The sequence below is a fragment of the Emys orbicularis genome, chromosome 6 (assembly GCF_028017835.1).
Source record: "Emys orbicularis isolate rEmyOrb1 chromosome 6, rEmyOrb1.hap1, whole genome shotgun sequence".
Classification (NCBI taxonomy): Eukaryota; Metazoa; Chordata; order Testudines; family Emydidae; genus Emys; species Emys orbicularis.
The window spans coordinates 70,656,446-70,675,370 of NC_088688.1; the positions used below are offsets into that span (position 1 = coordinate 70,656,446).

The 18,925-nt window shown below is 42.4% G+C and overlaps 1 protein-coding gene across 1 annotated transcript in view; it reads right to left on the bottom strand.

The window, feature by feature from the left end:
• EPB41L4A (erythrocyte membrane protein band 4.1 like 4A) overlaps positions 1–18,925 on the bottom strand; it is a 207,267-nt gene that overhangs the window by 90,203 nt on the left and 98,139 nt on the right. The window contains exons 3-6 of the mRNA XM_065406716.1: positions 15,202–15,253; positions 13,579–13,657; positions 8,279–8,376; positions 624–744 (exon numbers count right to left, since the gene is read on the bottom strand). Of these exons, the coding sequence (XP_065262788.1) occupies positions 624–744; positions 8,279–8,376; positions 13,579–13,657; positions 15,202–15,253 (350 nt within the window). The remainder of the gene's footprint in view (positions 1–623; positions 745–8,278; positions 8,377–13,578; positions 13,658–15,201; positions 15,254–18,925) is intronic.

An 18,925-nucleotide genomic window follows, 5' to 3' on the forward strand; every position in this document is an offset into this window, starting at 1 on the left:
GTACACAGACTAACTTCCTGTGCCTTCTCCAAACTCTTCCCTACTGCAAACCTTCCTTTATGTTCCATGAAGATTGCTATATGCGAGGCTCCATTACAGCAGCTAACAATTTAGCAAGGAAAAGGAGGCCCACAGTATTAAGTGCTGTATGTACACATATCGAGAGAAGATGGGGAACTGAGGCACAGAGAGATTAAGTGACTAGCCCAAAATTACACAAGAAGTCTATGGTAAAGCTGAGAACTAAATCCAAATTTCTTGGATCCCAGTCCAGTGCCTTAACCATAAGATACTACTTTCATTCCCCTCCACTGCAAAATTCAGAGTGGATAATCTGGACATTTATATGTATTTTTAGAAATGTTTTAACTAAAGGCACCTAAAGTACCATATCTATTCTAGTTATATTTCTAAACAGTTCTTAATATAGCCACTCCCCCTGTATTATCTCTATTTTAGATTTCTGATGAGCATAAAAGGATGTTTCATGTCACTAGCAGATTCTGCAGACCTTCATTCTGGCATAATAAAGGTATGTGACAATATATCAGTTCCTTCTTTCTTTCTACTTAGCACCAGTAGCACATGATTTCCCAGGCATAGTAACAAAACTTATTTCTTACATCAGAGTTTTGTGTATCCGTTCTATTGCATCTTCCAGTTCTTCCTTCTGGTCTGGAACAAATCGGTATTCTGACACATAACCTGCAGTGTGCTTATATGGGTCATAGTCTCCCAGCTCAGCTATGGTGCACAAGAAAAAAAATTGTCACAACTTTCAAACATTTTCCCATTACCCAAAAGATGTATTGTCTAACCAATCTGCATGTGCCACTGCACCTCTTCCCAAGTAACTCTATGAGCTCATCACTCAATAGGTAAAAGAAAACTATGGTTTTTTACTGGAGAGGAAAAATGCATGGCAATGTTTTGCCTTAATATCAGTTTATTAACAAAGCAGGGTAGACCAATTCATGCAAGACTGGAGGAGCAATTTCATTAGTAACATGATTTTTAGAGAAATGGAAGGTTCAAGGGCTAGGAAATATGGTATGAAGTTTGTCACCTCTGCAGAACTGGAGTTAATTTAGTTTAGGTCAGAAATAATTGCTACAATATGCTACTTTGTGGCGCATGTGAAATGAATTGATGTGCTGAGTCCAGTTCTTAGAAGATTTGTGCCCATATAATAAAAACAAACATTCAAATGGGCATTGACTGGTATCCTGGTTGGGAGTCCTAGCAGAGAAGTCAAGGACTGAATTAGAATGGAGATGTAACTATCCTGTCAAGCTTAGAGGTAGTCCTTTGAGAAGAAAGCTGAAGTACCTATAGGTAAACGAAAGACTTCAGTCTCCAGTTAATTTCAGTACATTTCTTGAACACTAAATTCACTTTAAAAATCAAAATAATGTATTTAAAAGAAATATGGGGACTTTGTTTTAAAATTTAATCCATGATTATGCATTTTAAAATAATTGTTTTGGGAGTGCCCTGGAATTTGCATATACAAGCAAAAGTGACAAACTATTTGTCTAATGAGCCACAATCATATTTTATATCCTTGCAAACAGCTGTATATTAAATGTATATCTTAATCAGGGCTCAATTCTACAATTCTAATTTACATTGGGTAACATTTATCTGAGTAACCCCACAGAAGTTAATGGGATAATTTGTGTAAGTGCTACTTAACATGAGTAAAGGCAGTACCAAACTTTGGGCTTCATTGTGCACTTTAATAGTGCACAATAGAGTAGGTGTATCTCCGTGTGCTGTAAGGCTTGCCGAATGTATAGTGCATACTGCACTCTATGTTGTTGCCAAGCCTATGGATGGGATTCCTGTGCTAGAGCTTCTGTCTTATAAATTCAATGTTTCACACAAACATATGCATTATGTGAGGGTCTCTATTTGCATATTTTTTGTCAAATTCAGCCCTGATGTAAGAGGGCATAACTTCTTATGAAGTCAATGGAAGATATGCCTATTTCTGCCAGGGCTGAATTTAGCCCTTCGTAACTATTGTGTACCTGTTCTAGCTCTCCTATCCAAAATGAACTTTTCTAGCTATTTCCTTGTCGCATTTAAAAGAAAGAAATATTGGTCACTGAGATTAATATCCTATAAACAATCTTTGACTAGAGCTGCAGATTCCCACAGTTTAGCCACTATGCCTATGACCGGGAAATAGAGTATATACTTGTTCCTATTTCTCATAATCTGTTTGAAGCTGATGCAGCCACTGCAAAACAATATACCTGACCAATATATATTGCAATATTTCACAGTCAAGGCACAACTGTCATTGAAGTGAAAGGCCTATCACAAACAGCCTTCTGGGTTGGGTCATATCTCCTTCCATAGTTGGGGAAATGTCAGTGAAAAAAAACCTCAGAATGTGACATGCTTTAACTTTCCTGAGAGTCATGTCATATGCCATGAAAGTCTCTAATCTCCTTTTACATTCAATAAGTTATTTCATTCTGTTGTGATCTCTCAAACATGTTGTTCTAAAACTGAAATTAAAGAAAGAATATTTTCGGCTTGTATTAGGTAGCTGCTACTGAATCATATTTGGATTAATGATAAACTGGATAATCTTCACTTAGTACCTGCCACAGATGAAAACTGTAAATTATGAGTTTTCTATGCATAGTTCCCAAGAAAATATCATAAATCCACGATATCCCTGACTGCCAAATTTTGCATTTGGATATCTGATTTTAGCCCAAAGATGTGCAAAATCTTACTTCTTACTAACTTTCCATTAATGTGAAGTAGTTCATGTTTGCTCTATCAAATCCATGGGATATACTAGCACTCATGAAATCTGCTTCTCAAGTGCATGCCAATAAGTGAACTGTAGAATTAAAACTCCATGCTTCAAGTCAAAACACATCCCTCCCCTTCATTATCTTCAAGTGTTAGAATTGACATAATGTGGGTTTTGCAGGACTGCATCATTTTGGATGATCAACAGATTTGTCTGGAGGCTGCTGCCGGCCCTTCAGATCTACACATTGTTTGATGAAATAGAAAATATGATATAAATAATATTGGGCTATAGACATACCCTGACTTGTAATGTTATCAAGCACTGATAAAAAGTTCTCTCTGTGGACAGTCTCAGTAACTCAACCATCAGTAACTGTCAGATATTTCAGAAAAGAGTCCATAATATCTTCATTTAAAATTCATGTAACTGGTTCTATAGAATCTGTACTGAAATGTCACCTATTTATAATTCTCCTGTTAGTCTCTGTAATTTAATTTCTTTTAAACTAACATATAAAGACTTAGGCCTGGTCTACACTAGGAGCTTATATCGAATTTAGCGCCGTTACATCGAATTAACCCTGCACCCGTCCACACCAGGAAGCTACTTAGTTCGAAATAGAGCTCTTTTAAATTCGACTTCTGTAATCCTCGAAAACGAGAGGAGTAGCGCTAAATTCGAAATGGCAATATCGAATTAGGCTAGGTGTGGATGGAAATCGACGGTAATAGCTCCGGGAGCTATCCCACAGTGCACCACTCTGTTGACGCTCTGGACAGCAGTCTGAGCTCGGATGCTCTGACCAGCCACACAGGAAAAGCCCCGGGAAAATTTGAATTCCTTTTCCTGTCTGGCCACTTTGAATCTCATTTTCTGTTTGGACAGCGTGGAGAGCTCAGCAGCACTAGCAACGATGCAGAGCTCTCCAGCAGAGTTGGCCGTGCAATCTAATAGAAAGAGGGCCCCAGCATGGACTGATCGGGAGGTCTTGGATCTCATCGCTGTGTGGGGCGATGAGTCCGTGCTTTCAGAGCTGCGCTCCAAAAGAAGGAATGCAAAGATCTATGAGAAGATCTCTAAAGCCATGGCAGAGAGAGGATACAGCCGGGATGCAACGCAGTGCCGCGTGAAAATCAAGGAGCTGAGACAAGGCTACCAAAAAACCAAAGAGGCAAACCGACGCTCCGGATCCCAGCCCCACACATCACGTTTCTACGAGGCACTGCATTCCATCCTAGGTGCGGCCGCCACCACTACCCCACCAGTGACCATGGACTCCGAGGATGGGATATTGTCAACGGCCGGTTCCTCCTCGGAAATGTTAGGTGACGGGGAAGATGAGGAAGGAGATGAGGAGGACGAGGCAGTCGACAGCGCTTGCACCGCTGATTTCAACGACAGCCAGGAGCTCTTCATCACCCTTACCGAGATCCCCTACCAACCGTCCACAGCCCTTACCCCGGACACCGAATCAGGGGAAGGATCAAGCAGTGAGTGCTGTAAACATCTAAACATTTCATTTTAACATAAGTGGAATATTTATATTGTTAAGAATGGGCTTTTCAGTCACTCAGTTAAACATAGAAACTTTTATTTATAACAAAACAGGAATAATAACTATATCAGTAATTTGTTGTTCATGATTTAGTTGGCTTAGTAAACTTTTTTCTACTAACTATGTATAGAAAATCAAGTACTGTCCGGATATTCATGATTAGTCCACAACACGGCCCCTCCACTCTGTAGTCCGTTATGCTCAACTTAAAGGAAAAGGCGGTCAATGTGCCCGGGAATGGACAGACAGTCCTCCTGGGATAGCTCCGCATAGCTCTCCTGGAGGTACCGCTCCAGCATGCGCACGAGGTTCAACGGCAGGGCAATCTTGTTTGGTCCCCCGTGGTAGCACACGTTCCCACGCCATGAGTCCATGAGGTAGTCGGGGATCAGTGCGCGGCACAGCATGGCGGCATATGGCCCAGGCCTCTGCATGCATTCACGCAGCATCCTTCCCCTCTCGGTCTCCGAGATCCTCATGAGGGTTATGTCACACATGACGCCCTGCTTTAAATTAGGGAGGGGAATGTTAGTATTTGGACTGCTTTACAGCCACGCGGTGGAGGCGGCAGAGGGGCAGCATACAGGGATCTTTCCCGGGGACAGCCGCGAGGTGGTGGGACAGGGGCAGAGCTCATGCTTCCCTGATTGCTGCCAGCAGAGAGTGGCCTTGCATTCAGTGCGAAAGGAGCCCAGTGCTACTATTACATGTTTAAGCTGCCACAAGTCTACGGCTTACCATGTTTTCCCGCAGCAGAAGTAGAGGTGTCCTGCAACGCTTCTCTGATCGCAACTGCAGGACCCCAGACACATAAGGCGAGGGCCGAAAATTCGACCTTGTCCTGAGTGCGCATGTGAAAGGTGCAGTGCATGGTGTTGTTCACAGAGAAAGACTATGCTCTTTGTTAGCAACTTCATTTATCTGTCTCAGGAATTTACTCCCTTTTTCCCATTCCAACAGACACATCTGCGACTGTCTCCCAACCCAGCCTGGCATCACACTCCCAGAGGCTAGCGCAGATTAGAAGAAGGAAGAGAAAAACTCGTGAAGACATGTTTTATGAACTTATGGAGTGCTCACGAGAGCAGGCAGCCCAGACGACACAGTGGAGGGAGAACTTGTCACAAATGCACAGAGCAGTCATGGAACGGGAGGAGAGGTGGCGCCAGGAGGACCAGCAGGCTACTCAAACCCTGCTTGGACTAATGAGGGAGCAAACGGAGACGCTCCGGCGCCTAGTGGATGTTCTGCAAGACCGGAGGCAGGAGGACAGAGCACTGCTGCTGTCTATCTCTAACCGCCCTCCCCCGCCACCAAGTCCCACACCCCCCTCACCAAAAGTACAAAGAAGGAGGGGCGGCAAGGGCCGTTAAAACTGTCAGTCGGCCACTGCACACTGCTGCAGCAATGGAAGGCTCTCGTTCCAAAGTTTGAAAAGTCCTTTCCTACCCATCTCACACTAGCCCATGTCCAAGTTTCCTTCCCCCCCCCCCCTTTTCATGTGCGGTTCGTAATAAAACATCGGTTTCTGTTAAGTACTGTTTCCGAGAGTGTCTTTTGGAGGGGATTCTGTCTGAAGGGGGGGAAGGGGTTTGTTACTTGGACAGGACAGTCACCTGTAGCAGGCTACAGAGGCGGGGGCAGGTCCAGCATCAGGACACATACACAGCACAGTCACCAGTTACCCTGGTCAGTCTGGGAGGCGGTTTTCTTGTTCTGGGGTGCGAGGGGGTTGATCTGTGACTTTGTGTCGGGGGAGGGCAGTTAGAGATCCTATGCCGCGGTCCTTATCCTGGATCACAGAGCCACGCAGCAGGGGATCTGTTACCCTCCGCCCCCTGCCAGAAAGTCACTTGGCCGACACATACATCCAGTCCCGCCCAGGACTGCTGGCAGGCTGCGTTGAAACAACCAATGCAGCACTGCGGAGCCTGTCATTCCCGGACTTTAGAAGCATCATTTGCATCAAAACAGTAAGCCCGCCCCCCGCCACAGTCTGCGTCCCCGGTTTAAAACATTCCCGCGAAAACAGTAAAAAAGAGAACCTTGTTCATTAACAGAACAGAACAGATTTTATTTGTTGGGAAGGTGGGGAAGGGGGTATGTAACTTGGAAGGATAGTCAACAGTAACTGGGTAAAGAAACGGGGGCAGGTTCAGCATCTGTGTCCACAAAGTAAAAAGTCACTGGAGACCCTGTTCAGTCAGGAACCTGGCTTTCAAAGCCTCCCTGATGCACAGTGCGTCCCGCTGTGATCTTCTAATCGCCCTGCTGTCTGGCTGGACGTAATCAGAAGCCAGGCTATTTGCCTCAACCTCCCACCCCGACATATAGGTCTCCCCCTTGCTCTCACACAAATTGTGGAGCACACAGCAAGCAGCTATCACAATGGGGATATTGGTCTCGCTGAGATCACAGCGAGTGAGTAGGCTTCTCCATCTGCCCTTGAGACGGCCAAAAGCACACTCCACCACCATTCTGCACTTGCTGAGCCGGTAGTTGAATAGTTCTTTCCCTGAGTCCAGTGCGCCAGTGTAGGGCTTCATGAGCCAGGGCATTAGCGGGTATGCAGGGTCCCCGAGGATGACTGTAGGCATCTCCACATCCCCAACAGTTACTTTGTGGTCCGGGAAGTAAATACCTTCCTGCAGCCGTCTACACAGACCAGAGTTCCTGAACACCCTAGCGTCATGAACCTTGCCAGGCCATCCAACGTAGATATTGGTAAAACGTCCCCGATGGTCCACCAGTGCTTGCAGCACCATGGAAAAGTATCCCTTTCTGTTTATGTACTGGCTGGCCTGGTGGTCCGGTCCCAGGATAGGGATGTGAGTCCCATCTATAGCCCCACCGCAGTTTGGGAATCCCATCTCGGCAAAGCCATCTCTGATGAGCTCAACGTTTCCCAGGGTCACTACCTTAGATAGCAGTAGCTTGACGATTGCCCTGGCTACTTGCATAACAGCAACCCCCACGGTAGACTTGCCCACGCCAAACTGGTTAGCGACGGACCGGTAGCTGTCTGGCGTTGCGAGCTTCCAGAGGGCTATGGCCACTCGCTTCTGGACAGTCAGGGCTGCCCGCATCCGGGTGTCCTTTCGCTTCAGGGCAGGGGACAGCAACTCACACAGTTCGAGGAAAGTCCCCTTCCGCATGCGAAAGTTGCGCAGCCACTGGGATTCATCCCAGACCTGCAGCACTATGCGGTCCCACCATTCCGTGCTGGTTTCACGGGCCCAGAATCGCCGTTCAACAGTATCAACAAGACCCAGTGACAGCGAGATGTCCTGGGCGCTGGGTCTCATGTTCTCAGAGAGGTCGGAGCTAGTGTCCGACTTCATGCCGTCACGGTAGTGCCGTAGCCTCCTCTCATGATTGATCTGCAGCTGCCTCTGGTACAGGTGGAGGAGAAGCTGCGAGGCGTTGAGAACTGCCACAACTGCAGCGATGGTCGCAGCGGGATCCATGCTCGCACTGCTGTGGCGTCCGCGCTGTCAGTAATCAGAAAAGCGCGCGAAATTATTTCCCGCCGGCGCTTTCAGGGAGGGAGGGCTTGAGTGACGGACGGATGACGACAGGCGCCCAAAAGCACCCTCGACACATTTTTTTACCCAGAAGGCATTTGGGGCTCGACCCAGAATTCCAAAGGGCAGGGGGGACTGCGGGAACTGTGGGATAGCTGCCCACAGTGCACCGCTTCCAATGTCGACGCTTGCCCCGTTAGTGTGGACTCACAAAGTCTCACAAAGTCGAATTACTGTCCTTAGTGTGGACACACACGTTCGACTTAGTAATATCGATTCCACATAGTCGAATTAACTAAAATCGAAGTACTCTCGTAGTGTAGACAAGGCCTTAGATTAAAGTCTCCATTTGGTGGCAATATTTGGAATAAATCATAACATTAACAAAACAAAAGTGATCAGTTGGTCAGAAGAACTCACACTGAATTGCATATGCTCCCAGCTGAGCTGCAATGTTGATGGGACAGGGCATGCGACCTTGCAAAACATCTTGCTTCACCTGCAAAAAAAATTGATACCTAAAACAAAGAGAGAAAATGAAGTTGTTAGTTCAATATTAAGGATTCTGGTGTACTCAGTAACATTTTACTGCCTTCAGGTTTAGGGGGGGGGGAGGGTCTGTAGCTCAGCTTAAAGTGGCATGGTCAACTCAAAAATCACGTTTGCATCTTCTACAACAATTTTTTTACTATTAATGTTCAAGTAACATCACGATTATCATCACTGAAAGACTGGAGGAGGACAAAGTTCTCTAGTTTTCCAATTTGTTTCCTTTGTGCATTTGACAGCACATTGTGATAGTCAATTTCCCTAGAAAGAGACGGTTCCCCTAGTTTGTGTGGGATTTTCAGACAGCAGCAGGAAAGAGAAAACGTTTTTTAAAATCAAACAGGAAAATATGATTGTAAACCCACACAGGGACAAATTTTGCCCTGGCTAGTGGAGCAGAACAAGGGAGACACAGGACATAAGGCACTTGCTTACTCGCTTGTGTGGGCTTGTAACAGGGTCTCCAAACCCCATACTGAACACAGACAGAGGCGGGAGGAAAGTCTCTCCCATTTACAAGCAAGCAGCTTGATCACAACCCCAGGCAGTTGCCAGTCATGGAGGCAGGCATCCACAGCTGCAACCAATAACGGAAACAGAGCCTGCTGTAAAGGAAGGACTGTAGAGAAGGAAAGGGAGGCACTAAGGCCTTGGATAGCAAGGTGGTGACAGCTTTGCACTAGGCTGCCTCCAAGAAAACAGCCAGGAGACTGAAAGAGATGGCAAGCCCAAAAAGTGAAGGTCTGACAGGCTTAATTGAAGGTGACGATTGAAGAATTTACCTGACTGAGAGCAAACATAGGAGGATCAGTCAGGAGAAGCTGAGGCCCCTCAAGAGACCACCCCAAAAGGCATTGATGTACCACAGCCAGCAAGTGTGGGAGGAAAAATAGACACCACAGGGCCACTATATTCCATTCCTCCACTTGCAGGTGGGCAGGAAGAGGTGGGGCCATGGCTCTGCCTCCCAATGCACCAGCCAGTTGGGCTACGTAACTTTGTTAGTGCAGAGTACTTTCCCCTCAGAGCTGGAGGAAACCAGGAGGGTAGATTGTGACTCTCAATCTGCTTCCAAATCTGCCCCAGGGGCAGCACAATGCACTTCCCCTTACCCAGGGCTCATGGTAAAACCACAACTGAGCCCAAACTTAGCAAGAGGAGTCAGGGGCAAGGGTAGTAACTGAAGTGACTTCTAAGAATATTTTTTAACTGACAACATTTTAAGCTGACTGTGTCCCTTTAAGCTCTGATATTGCCCCATATTCACAAAATGTATTGCATACAACTTCCTTAATCACAACTGCACACATCAAAAACATGTATGGTAAACAGCTCACACAGGCTGGTATAAATTAAATGAGAGTATTTGATACCCCCTCTTTAGCACATGAACACTGAATTCCTGATAAAACAATATGAACAAAAGAGAGGATCAGAGTAATAGTAGGTAAGAAAACAAGTTATCTAGTTCAGTTTTTCAGATACTCTAGTACATTTAAAGGAAATATTTTTAAATGCTGTTTATACCAAATGGATATATGTCATACCGTATCACATCATACTGAAAGAATATCAGTGATTTCTTACAAAAACAGTTTTTAAAAGATCTTTTTGTTATACAGGCACAAATTGGTCATACTTACATACTGAACTTCCCTTATTCAGGAACTTATTTATTTTACAGAGCCAAATAACTGCATTATACATTATTATTATTAAGTTTATTTTGTATTTATTATTGCATTATCATTATTACTCTTGTAAATACTTGGTACTTTCTATGTGTTCATAGTAAATTATTGAAATATTTTTGTCTTTTGGCAATCCAGACTGCAAATTACGTGGCAAATAACTTTTGCATTACTTTGTCAAGCTCAAATAAAAATTGTCAGTGTTCAAGGACCTTTCACTGCTATTTAATCTGGGATCCTTCCAGCCCAAATGAGCTTCTTTTGCTGATGGTCCCCACAGACATCATGGGCATTCCAGGATATACAGCTGTGCCATTTGCACCCTATTTCTTATTGGAGAGGAAAAATGCACAGTTATCTAAGCCTCTCTTCTTCCCAGGGCCAAATGCCTTATATAGTGAGAAGGATTCACGACAATGGTATCAGGAAACACAGGGTGCACGCTCGTTATTACTCCTTAGAATTCTAACTCGCAGGCAGACTCTTCTTTGAATGAATTATGGTGACAGAGAAGAAATTTAGGGGTGTTGTGGAACTCACAACATCTCTCTTGGCTGACAGATTAGAAATGAAGTTCACTTCCAATATATATCTCCTCCCCTCAGCATTTCCATCAGTTGTACAAGACTGAGTGTGGCCTTACTATGTGTAGCCTGCTGCACAGCCATTGTCTACAGCTCGCCTGGATATGGATATTTTCCACCAGTTCTTTGGGATTTCCCTAGTAATTACAGAAGTGCAGGGATGCACGGTTTCCCTTGAGTTCTGAAAAGTGTCATTTTAACCACCTCACATTTTATTCATACATATCTATCCTCACAGTTAGCATAATCTAAAGTACGACAAAAACAACTTAACCTGCTTTTAAAAAAATTTTAATTACCCCCCATTTTTAGGTACATGTTGGCTCCATTGATTTGCCTCCATCCTTCACTGTAAAATGTTAACTACTTGGCTCTATATACAGTACAAAATACATACAATTTAACACTGCACGTTATTGCCAGAAGCATATGACACCATTTAATGCCGGGACAGTATTTACAAAGGTGATAGACTGTGGGAATAGATCTGACAATATATGGGACAAATCATCAGAGAAAAGTTATTTAAAACTAGAAATCATATTCTGCATGAAAGGGAACTTAGAACTAAATATTCTAAAATAGGTGGGCAATAAATATCAATTCTTTTGCTAAGATGTAAAGCTAATGTGGATGGGAAAATAATACATTCTGAATAATTATTTAGATAATAAACTAATACAAAATGGGCATAAACATTCAAATCAAAGGCTGTCAAATCAGTGTATATACATCTAAACCACCATTTCAGGCACAAAAATGCTGATTTGAGCACAAAATGCAAAACTGGAGGCCTTATCTTAAGTGTCCTTATGTGTGTATTTTCACTGTGGATTTGAGGAAGAAATAGCTTTTAAAAAAACAAAACAAAACCCCCACAATTTGCAGTCAGAAGCATCAGTTCTGCCTCCTGTGAGGTGATGATGCTCCTAACTCCTATTGAAGTCAGTGAACGATGGCGATACTTAGCTTCTTTTAGGATCAGGCCTCTAGTCCAAACTTGTACCTCGAGTGCTCACCATATGCTCTGCCAAATTACATAGATAATGGTGTCTAAACATTGCTTGGGCAAACACACCCAGGAGATATTGATAACCAGTCAGCATTTATTTTTGCCTACAGAACACATCAATTTCTGGTGTAAAGAGATAGATTTTTACTATTCAAAAATAGAAATCACATAATGTGACAGAAGTATTAACATCAGATACAGTAGGCTCCATACAACTTTACATAAAAAAAGAAAAGTCAGTGACCCATATTCCACAAATAAACATAGATAACAGTGGCAAAACACTGGAATCACATAGCTAAGTTTGAAAATTATCACAATAAAGAAAAGAAAATTGCTTTAATCCATTCTATGTAGAAGGCGGTGATTCTAGCATAAGTATTCTTTCTGAAAATGTGTCTATTTCCTACAGGGTCTATGGTAAGAGCCCAAAGAGATAAAGGCTCAAATAGTTTGATGGCATTTGATCATGCAGATTCTTAGATATGTATTATTGAAGATTGCAATTATAAGCTTAGTACTTTCCTATGCCCCCTCCCCACCTACTTTTAAAAAGCCCAAATTTGCTTTTGCACACACAAACGCAGACTCACTAAAAATGCACCGTGCATGCCAAAATGCTTTTGGCATAGATTTATGCACCTAATAAGCAGTGCAAATCATTAACTGACCTTGTTATAAGCAAAATTAATGCATTTTTTTTAAATTTAGCTCTTAACTGCCATTTCACAGATATGAATCCAACCTGCCTCCAGAGTAGTAATCACAGCAGGTTCTGTTGCCGGAGTTCTCTTCCCAGGGCCATCTTTTTTCCCCTGTGAGCAGGGTTGAAAGTGGTTCTGGAAAAGTACAGGAAAACTATATCAAACTTTCGGGGCAGATGGGGCATTACACTGCAACTAATGCGTGCTTTTTCACTGTACAGAGTCATAGTAGTATTAGTTTTTCCTAGTTCAATATAAATCTTGTCAAACTGGGAGGTTTTGTCACTATGAGGAAAAACTAATGCCAATATGGTAAAAAACGTTCTTATCATAGTAGTACAGGAAAAATATTTTTGCTTATTTTTCACCATTAACCACCTTGGGTTAGGAAATGAAAATTTGTGTGTGTATTGTAATAAAGTTTGGCTTGTCATGTTTCACTTGAGCATAAATGTGGACAGCAAGAGAGGAACATTTCCACGTATTTATTACTGCCAGTCAGCACGCTACATCAATATGTCACTTGAATATAAAATTTCTTTGTGAATCTGAAATGAACTGCCAGATATCTTTTATACATAAAACACAATAGATAAGTTTGTGTGTGTGTGTGTTTATGCAAGTGTACTTCTATATTGTTAGGGGGCGAACTGTTATTTAAATGAATCATAAATGTTATTTTGCTTTTCCACATCTTTTGCACATTTTTCAAGAGACCAAGAGAAACACTTCTTTAAAAATAGTTCTGGAATTTAAACCATGGCCAATTAAAAGGAAAGCAGGTATTCCCTACAGCCGTATTTGGATACACAAACTGGGAGGAGGTAATCTAAAACCTCTCTCTAGAAGCATATCCATCACAGGACATGTATAAATCCAAATGTGACAATACATGCTTAAAAAAGAAAAATTCCCAACAATCCATACAAAACCCTGACACCTGCCCATGTATCATATAGCACAGGTTCAATCTGATCTTCCAAACAGGTTTTTACTGAACAATGCAAGCTTCGTCTCAGTTTTCTTACAGACACAGGTGTGTAAGCAAAAACAAACAAAAAAGACAGCAGCAGTGTGCACCTGCATATATGTGATTACAATCTTAATTTTATTAATTATGATTTCAGATCAGCACATCATATGCATATCACCAATATTGAAACTATATGCAATACTATACCTGGTTATTTCTTCCTTAAGTTTGCATGGATCTTCTGCATAGAATTTAACACCAAAATATAGAGTATATGGTGGCCCAGCTACGGGAAAGAGAGAACAATTAACTTTTGTAGTGCATATTTATAAAATAAAATCTTTCATTATAGAAGAGCTACTAAGCTGCCTATCTATCCAAGGGGTTTACACAGCCCGCCGCCGCTCCCTTCCCCCCCATCACCACAGAGTGAAGTTCCTAATGGACTCCTCATGGAGTCTCTTTTCCCTTTACAGAGTATAAAAACTTTGTTGGAACAGGATGTTTTTGGTTTTTTTGGTTATTGTTTCTTATATTTATTTGTGAGTACAACACTGTGTCCAATGTGAAACATTCCCCATGATACTAACTGAAAGTATAATTATGCGTTATTTACCTAGTAGAATATTTTGAATTTTGTAATTTACTTTTTTAAAAGTTTTAGCTCTCCAATAAAATCCAGTAACTCAATCCTACAATTCCGGTTATGATCATATTTATTCCCATGCATACTTCCACCAACTTCAGCCAATGTGCCGTTGATCCAAGTGACTGCAGTAGGACTATGTGTGATATTAAAGATACACATGGTAGTAACAACCTGCAGAGTCGTGCTTAATCCTGCAAATACCTGCCACCAGGAATTGAATTTACTACCATGTATATAGTCCCACTGACCTCACAGGGCCCATGAAATATAAGTGTATTTACATTTTTGTACAAAACAAATTGAAAAGCAGCTTCTCCTGCCAAGCCCAGAGTTCAGATGTCTGTTGTATTTTCCCTGCAGCAGCTACAAGACTTTCCTGTCTCGCAGATGACAATTTAAAACTCTGCAGGGAATTCTGTGCTAGGTAGTTATGATGGTATTATCTGTTGCAAGCAAATCCTGAATGCAGACCGTGGTAGATAAACAAAATTGCTGCTCCAATATTTTGTTTTAAAATATGCATGTAATTGTAATTTGAAATCCTGCACATACAATGCCAGATTTCCAAAAGTAGCCAGCATCCATAACTCAGTGGGAGATGCTTGGTGCCAAGCACTTTTAAAAATCTGGCTGTATTATTTGGGATTTTACTATATTAATTATTAATATTTTTACAAAATGTTTCCAATTTTCTATTAAAGTAATAATATTAACCTTATTAAATAATATTTTAAATTATGGGATATTTGTCTTTGATATCTAAAGAGTGACACCAATACATAATTCATAAAAAAAACTGGGCAAATTTTTTAATGTGGACCTAAGAGGCAATATTTTTTCCACTTGTAGAAGGAAAAAAAGTCATTCACGTTACTTAGCAAGGCAGAGAAATCAAAGGCAGTACAATTCTAAATTATACAAGTAAGAATTATACCATATACCAGTGCTTCTATTATTCTAACCAAAGGTTAATCACAGAAACATCCTTAAGTAAGAGAAAGGAATTATACTCAATCAATGTATGTAATTTTGATATGGCTATTAACTGCAAAATTGATACAGCTCAGGAAACTATGAAACTGTGATGCCTCAAAAATCAAGGCCCACTACTCTGCACATATGGTGTCCTCTGTCTCTTCATCTTCAAGTAACTGTTTATGAGGTTCAAGTGAAATACATACTGTTTATCAATTCCTTATGTTCTGCAAGGGTCTTTGCAGGATCCAGCCAGTACTGTGAGAATAGATATGGAAATTAGTCATTTACCATAGCAAGCTATTAAAGATTAACTTCAAATTATACATTTATATATTACTATTTTCCCCCAAATTCAGTACGAGCGAATTACAAACAATTATGTTAACTATTAGGCACAATGAATTTAGGGCCTAATCCAAAGGAAATTGACTTTTTCTTCTATATTGGTAAAACACAGAAGCCCGAGTAATTTGTTGGTGGTGGTTATATGTATTACTATAAAAATCTGAAGTATTGCAGTCTGCAATCTGTAAATGAAAAACTATAACCCAAAGTAGAGAAAAACATTGTCTTGACAAGTGAGTTCCTACACATCTTCCGCGAGGAAGGAGTCATAGTAGAGGAATGACACGGTCACTTTCACATTCAGCAATAGCTGTTGAATACTGCCTTACACTCAGATTTACAAGAGCCACTATGTCCGTTCAATCAGCTGTACTTTATTACAGATGCTAACTAGGAATCTCAGCTAAAGCTGGCAGTCCTGAGCTTGACTCCTAGAGCCCACAGGGCTTGACTACCCGGTGCTTTAGTCCACACCAGCTGGGATGGAAACTCTAATGAACACCAGCGTGTCGCACTTACTGGCCATGTGCATGTTCATGTAGTACTGTTTGAAATAGGATTACAGTAACAAACACTAGGGAACTTTTAGTGCATGCCAGCAGCGTCCACGTGGGCCAGTTATTGCACAAAACACTGGTGTGCATTCAAATTTACACCCCAGCTGGTGCAGACTACAGAACCAAGCCCATATCAACCCTATTCAATTAAAACTGATAGCTTCAGGAGAATACGGATAACACATCTGACACTATGACAAAACTTCCGAAACAAAATAAGAAATCTTGCAGTGGCTATTCCTCAATAACCCTCCAAAAATAGAAACCTTCTTAAGTTTACAGTGAGAGGGAAGAAAAACAAACAAATCACTTGATAAATTTGTTCAAACATACTATTGGAGCTCTTGTCAACTTGCATTATAAAGAAACACCAATCCCAGTTAGCAGGACCACTTATAAAATAACAAATAGACTGCAAGTCAATCAGACACAAAAACTAAGCAATAAAGACTGTACAAAATGGAATACAATCCACATTCTGACTTCAGAACTCTTCTCCTACTGAGATTAGTACTCTGCACCATAACACAAAACACATATTGCCCAACTGGTTTGTTCATCATGGATAGCTCTATGCTACGCTGCAAGAGACAATTGAAACTACAGTTTCAGTAGAATTCAAAATCCAGTCACAGAACAACTATATGACTTCTCTCATTTCAGCAAGCCCTATATTCCTCTATAATCTGAGTCTGGTTTCCAGATTAGATAGGGGCATAGGACTAGAAATGACTTCCTGGGCCATTGTGTCCAGTCCCCTGCTATCACAGGCAATCCCATCATATAATCCCATTGACAAATTTATCAAACTCCATCTGAAAACTAGTTAGGTTGTTTGCTCCCACTACTTTTCCTGGAACTTTGTTCCAGAACCTCATTGCTCTGATGATTAGAAACCTTCTTCTAATTTCCAGCCTACATTTATTCAAGGCCACTTTATCCCCATTTGTTCTTATGCTAACATTGTTCTTTATCTTAAATAGCTCTACCTTTCTGATGTGTTTATTGAGAACTAGCATATCCCTGCTCTATATTTGATTATTTAAGGTTTTACAGTCCACACTACTTTTTAGCTTTATAAGCATATAGGTACTAATTGTATACAAAGAGATACATAAAAAGAATATCATTTAGATTGCAAAGTCAAGCGTAAGGAAATGCCAGATTTATAGTTGCCTTTGCAATCTTAATTCTGCCCCTTTGGGCATCCATCCTGTGAATTGAATGAGGCAGGGGACCTGTGGAAAAAAACAGTATGTGAACTTGTAATTATCTTGTATCATAATGTATATGCACAAGGGGGTTGAATTAAGGTTGCTAGGCAACCACAAATCGAGCATTTTCTAACTTTTGATTGCTTGACTTTGCAATTTAAATTATGTTCTTTTAATGTAGGGAGGTTTATATATCATTTCCTAGATGGTGTGGCGTTGGTTTTTGTTTGTTTTGTTTTTAAGGAAAAGGGCATAAACAAATTTGGTTACATTTGGTATAACAACTCCCCAGTTATGGGCCAACAACAGGAACCTTCAACATTGCAGAATAGATTGCTATCACTTGTGCTATAAAACCATATTCATTAGTAGCATGCAAAGGCTGTTATCCTCGAGGGCGTGATGGGATGCTGGGTCCTTGTGATGGGTCAAGAGAGGCGCAAGAGCCTAGCCCAGGCCTGGCTCATTTGCTCTATTCTACCACCCCAAGAGTTGGAGGAGATCCTGCACCAGGTAGTGATCCCAGAGGGGAATGGGTCACTGGCAGTGCTGGAATTACAGAGATGCTTCGGGGGATGGGGCCCCTTAATACTTTTATGGCTACCTCACTTCCATCTTATTCAAAGGCACTGAGCGGAGAAACATGTTTTGGCCCTTTACTTCTCACCAACAATTTCTGGAAACCGCGTACACATGCGGCCTTGCAGCAATCTTCCATATACCGTGCATATCACCAACCGTGCCAGTCACAACTTCCTCTACCTCTGGGGCAGGTGCTGTGATGGCCATACTGGTGATTCGGGCTCCGCAGCTTCTGGGGGTAGAGGTGAGAGCAGGACCTGGAGAGGCTGGAACAGCCACCATGGCACCTGAGATCAGGCTGGGAGCAGATAGGAAGCAGGGTGATCAAGCCAGAGCCAGGAGCAGCTACCCCTGGCAAGAGAGACACGAACTGCTCGGACCTCCCTTCCCAGCCTGGAGCCAACTGCCCTTCTCCCAGTAGCTCCCCTCACTCCCCATGCAGAGCATCCACCCTGACTCCCCTTCCTATTCCTGATACCCTGACCTCACCCTGCTCCCCAGGCAGAGAATCCACCGCCACATCCCCCATCTGCCCTCTCCCCAGGCAGAGCGCCCACCCCGACACCCCTTTCCCATCCCAGACATCCAAACTGCCCCTCTCTGCCCCACTGTCCCTGACTCTCCCTTGGGTGCAGGTTCAGCACCGGCAGCATGGTGGCTGTGTCACACAGTGGCTCCCTGTGGTGGAAGAGTTTGGCTCTACCTTCCTGTGGTAGCCCCACCCCTGTCTGTGCCCTCCCTCTTTCTGGACTTGGCCTGGCCAGGCTCAATCTGGGTCTGTTGGGAGCAGGGCAGCCAGTGACCCAAACCCAATGACCCCCCCCAGTCTCCATCTCACAGACATCCACAACAACTCTACATCCTGCGAAATGTTTTGCTTTCATGGAGTTAGGGCGTCAATGTAAGGATCTGAGAGTAGGGTCAGAGTTAAATCAGAGGCATAGAGAGGGCCTGATCCTGACCTAAGTACGGTTACTCATCCAAGTCTCCTCACTGACACCAGTGGGAATACTATGATGAGTAAGAATTTTCAGGATTGGACTCAGGAACAGTAAAATTTAAAAAAATATATGCAGGAGTCACTTTGGTGTAAATGCTGGAGGAATTTGCACCACAATGGGCCAGATTTTCAAAAAAGATAAAGCAACTAAATAAAATGGACAGACTCCCACTGAATGCTGCTGGGTATTGGGTACAGAGATAATTACCATAAAATTTAAATTCTGATC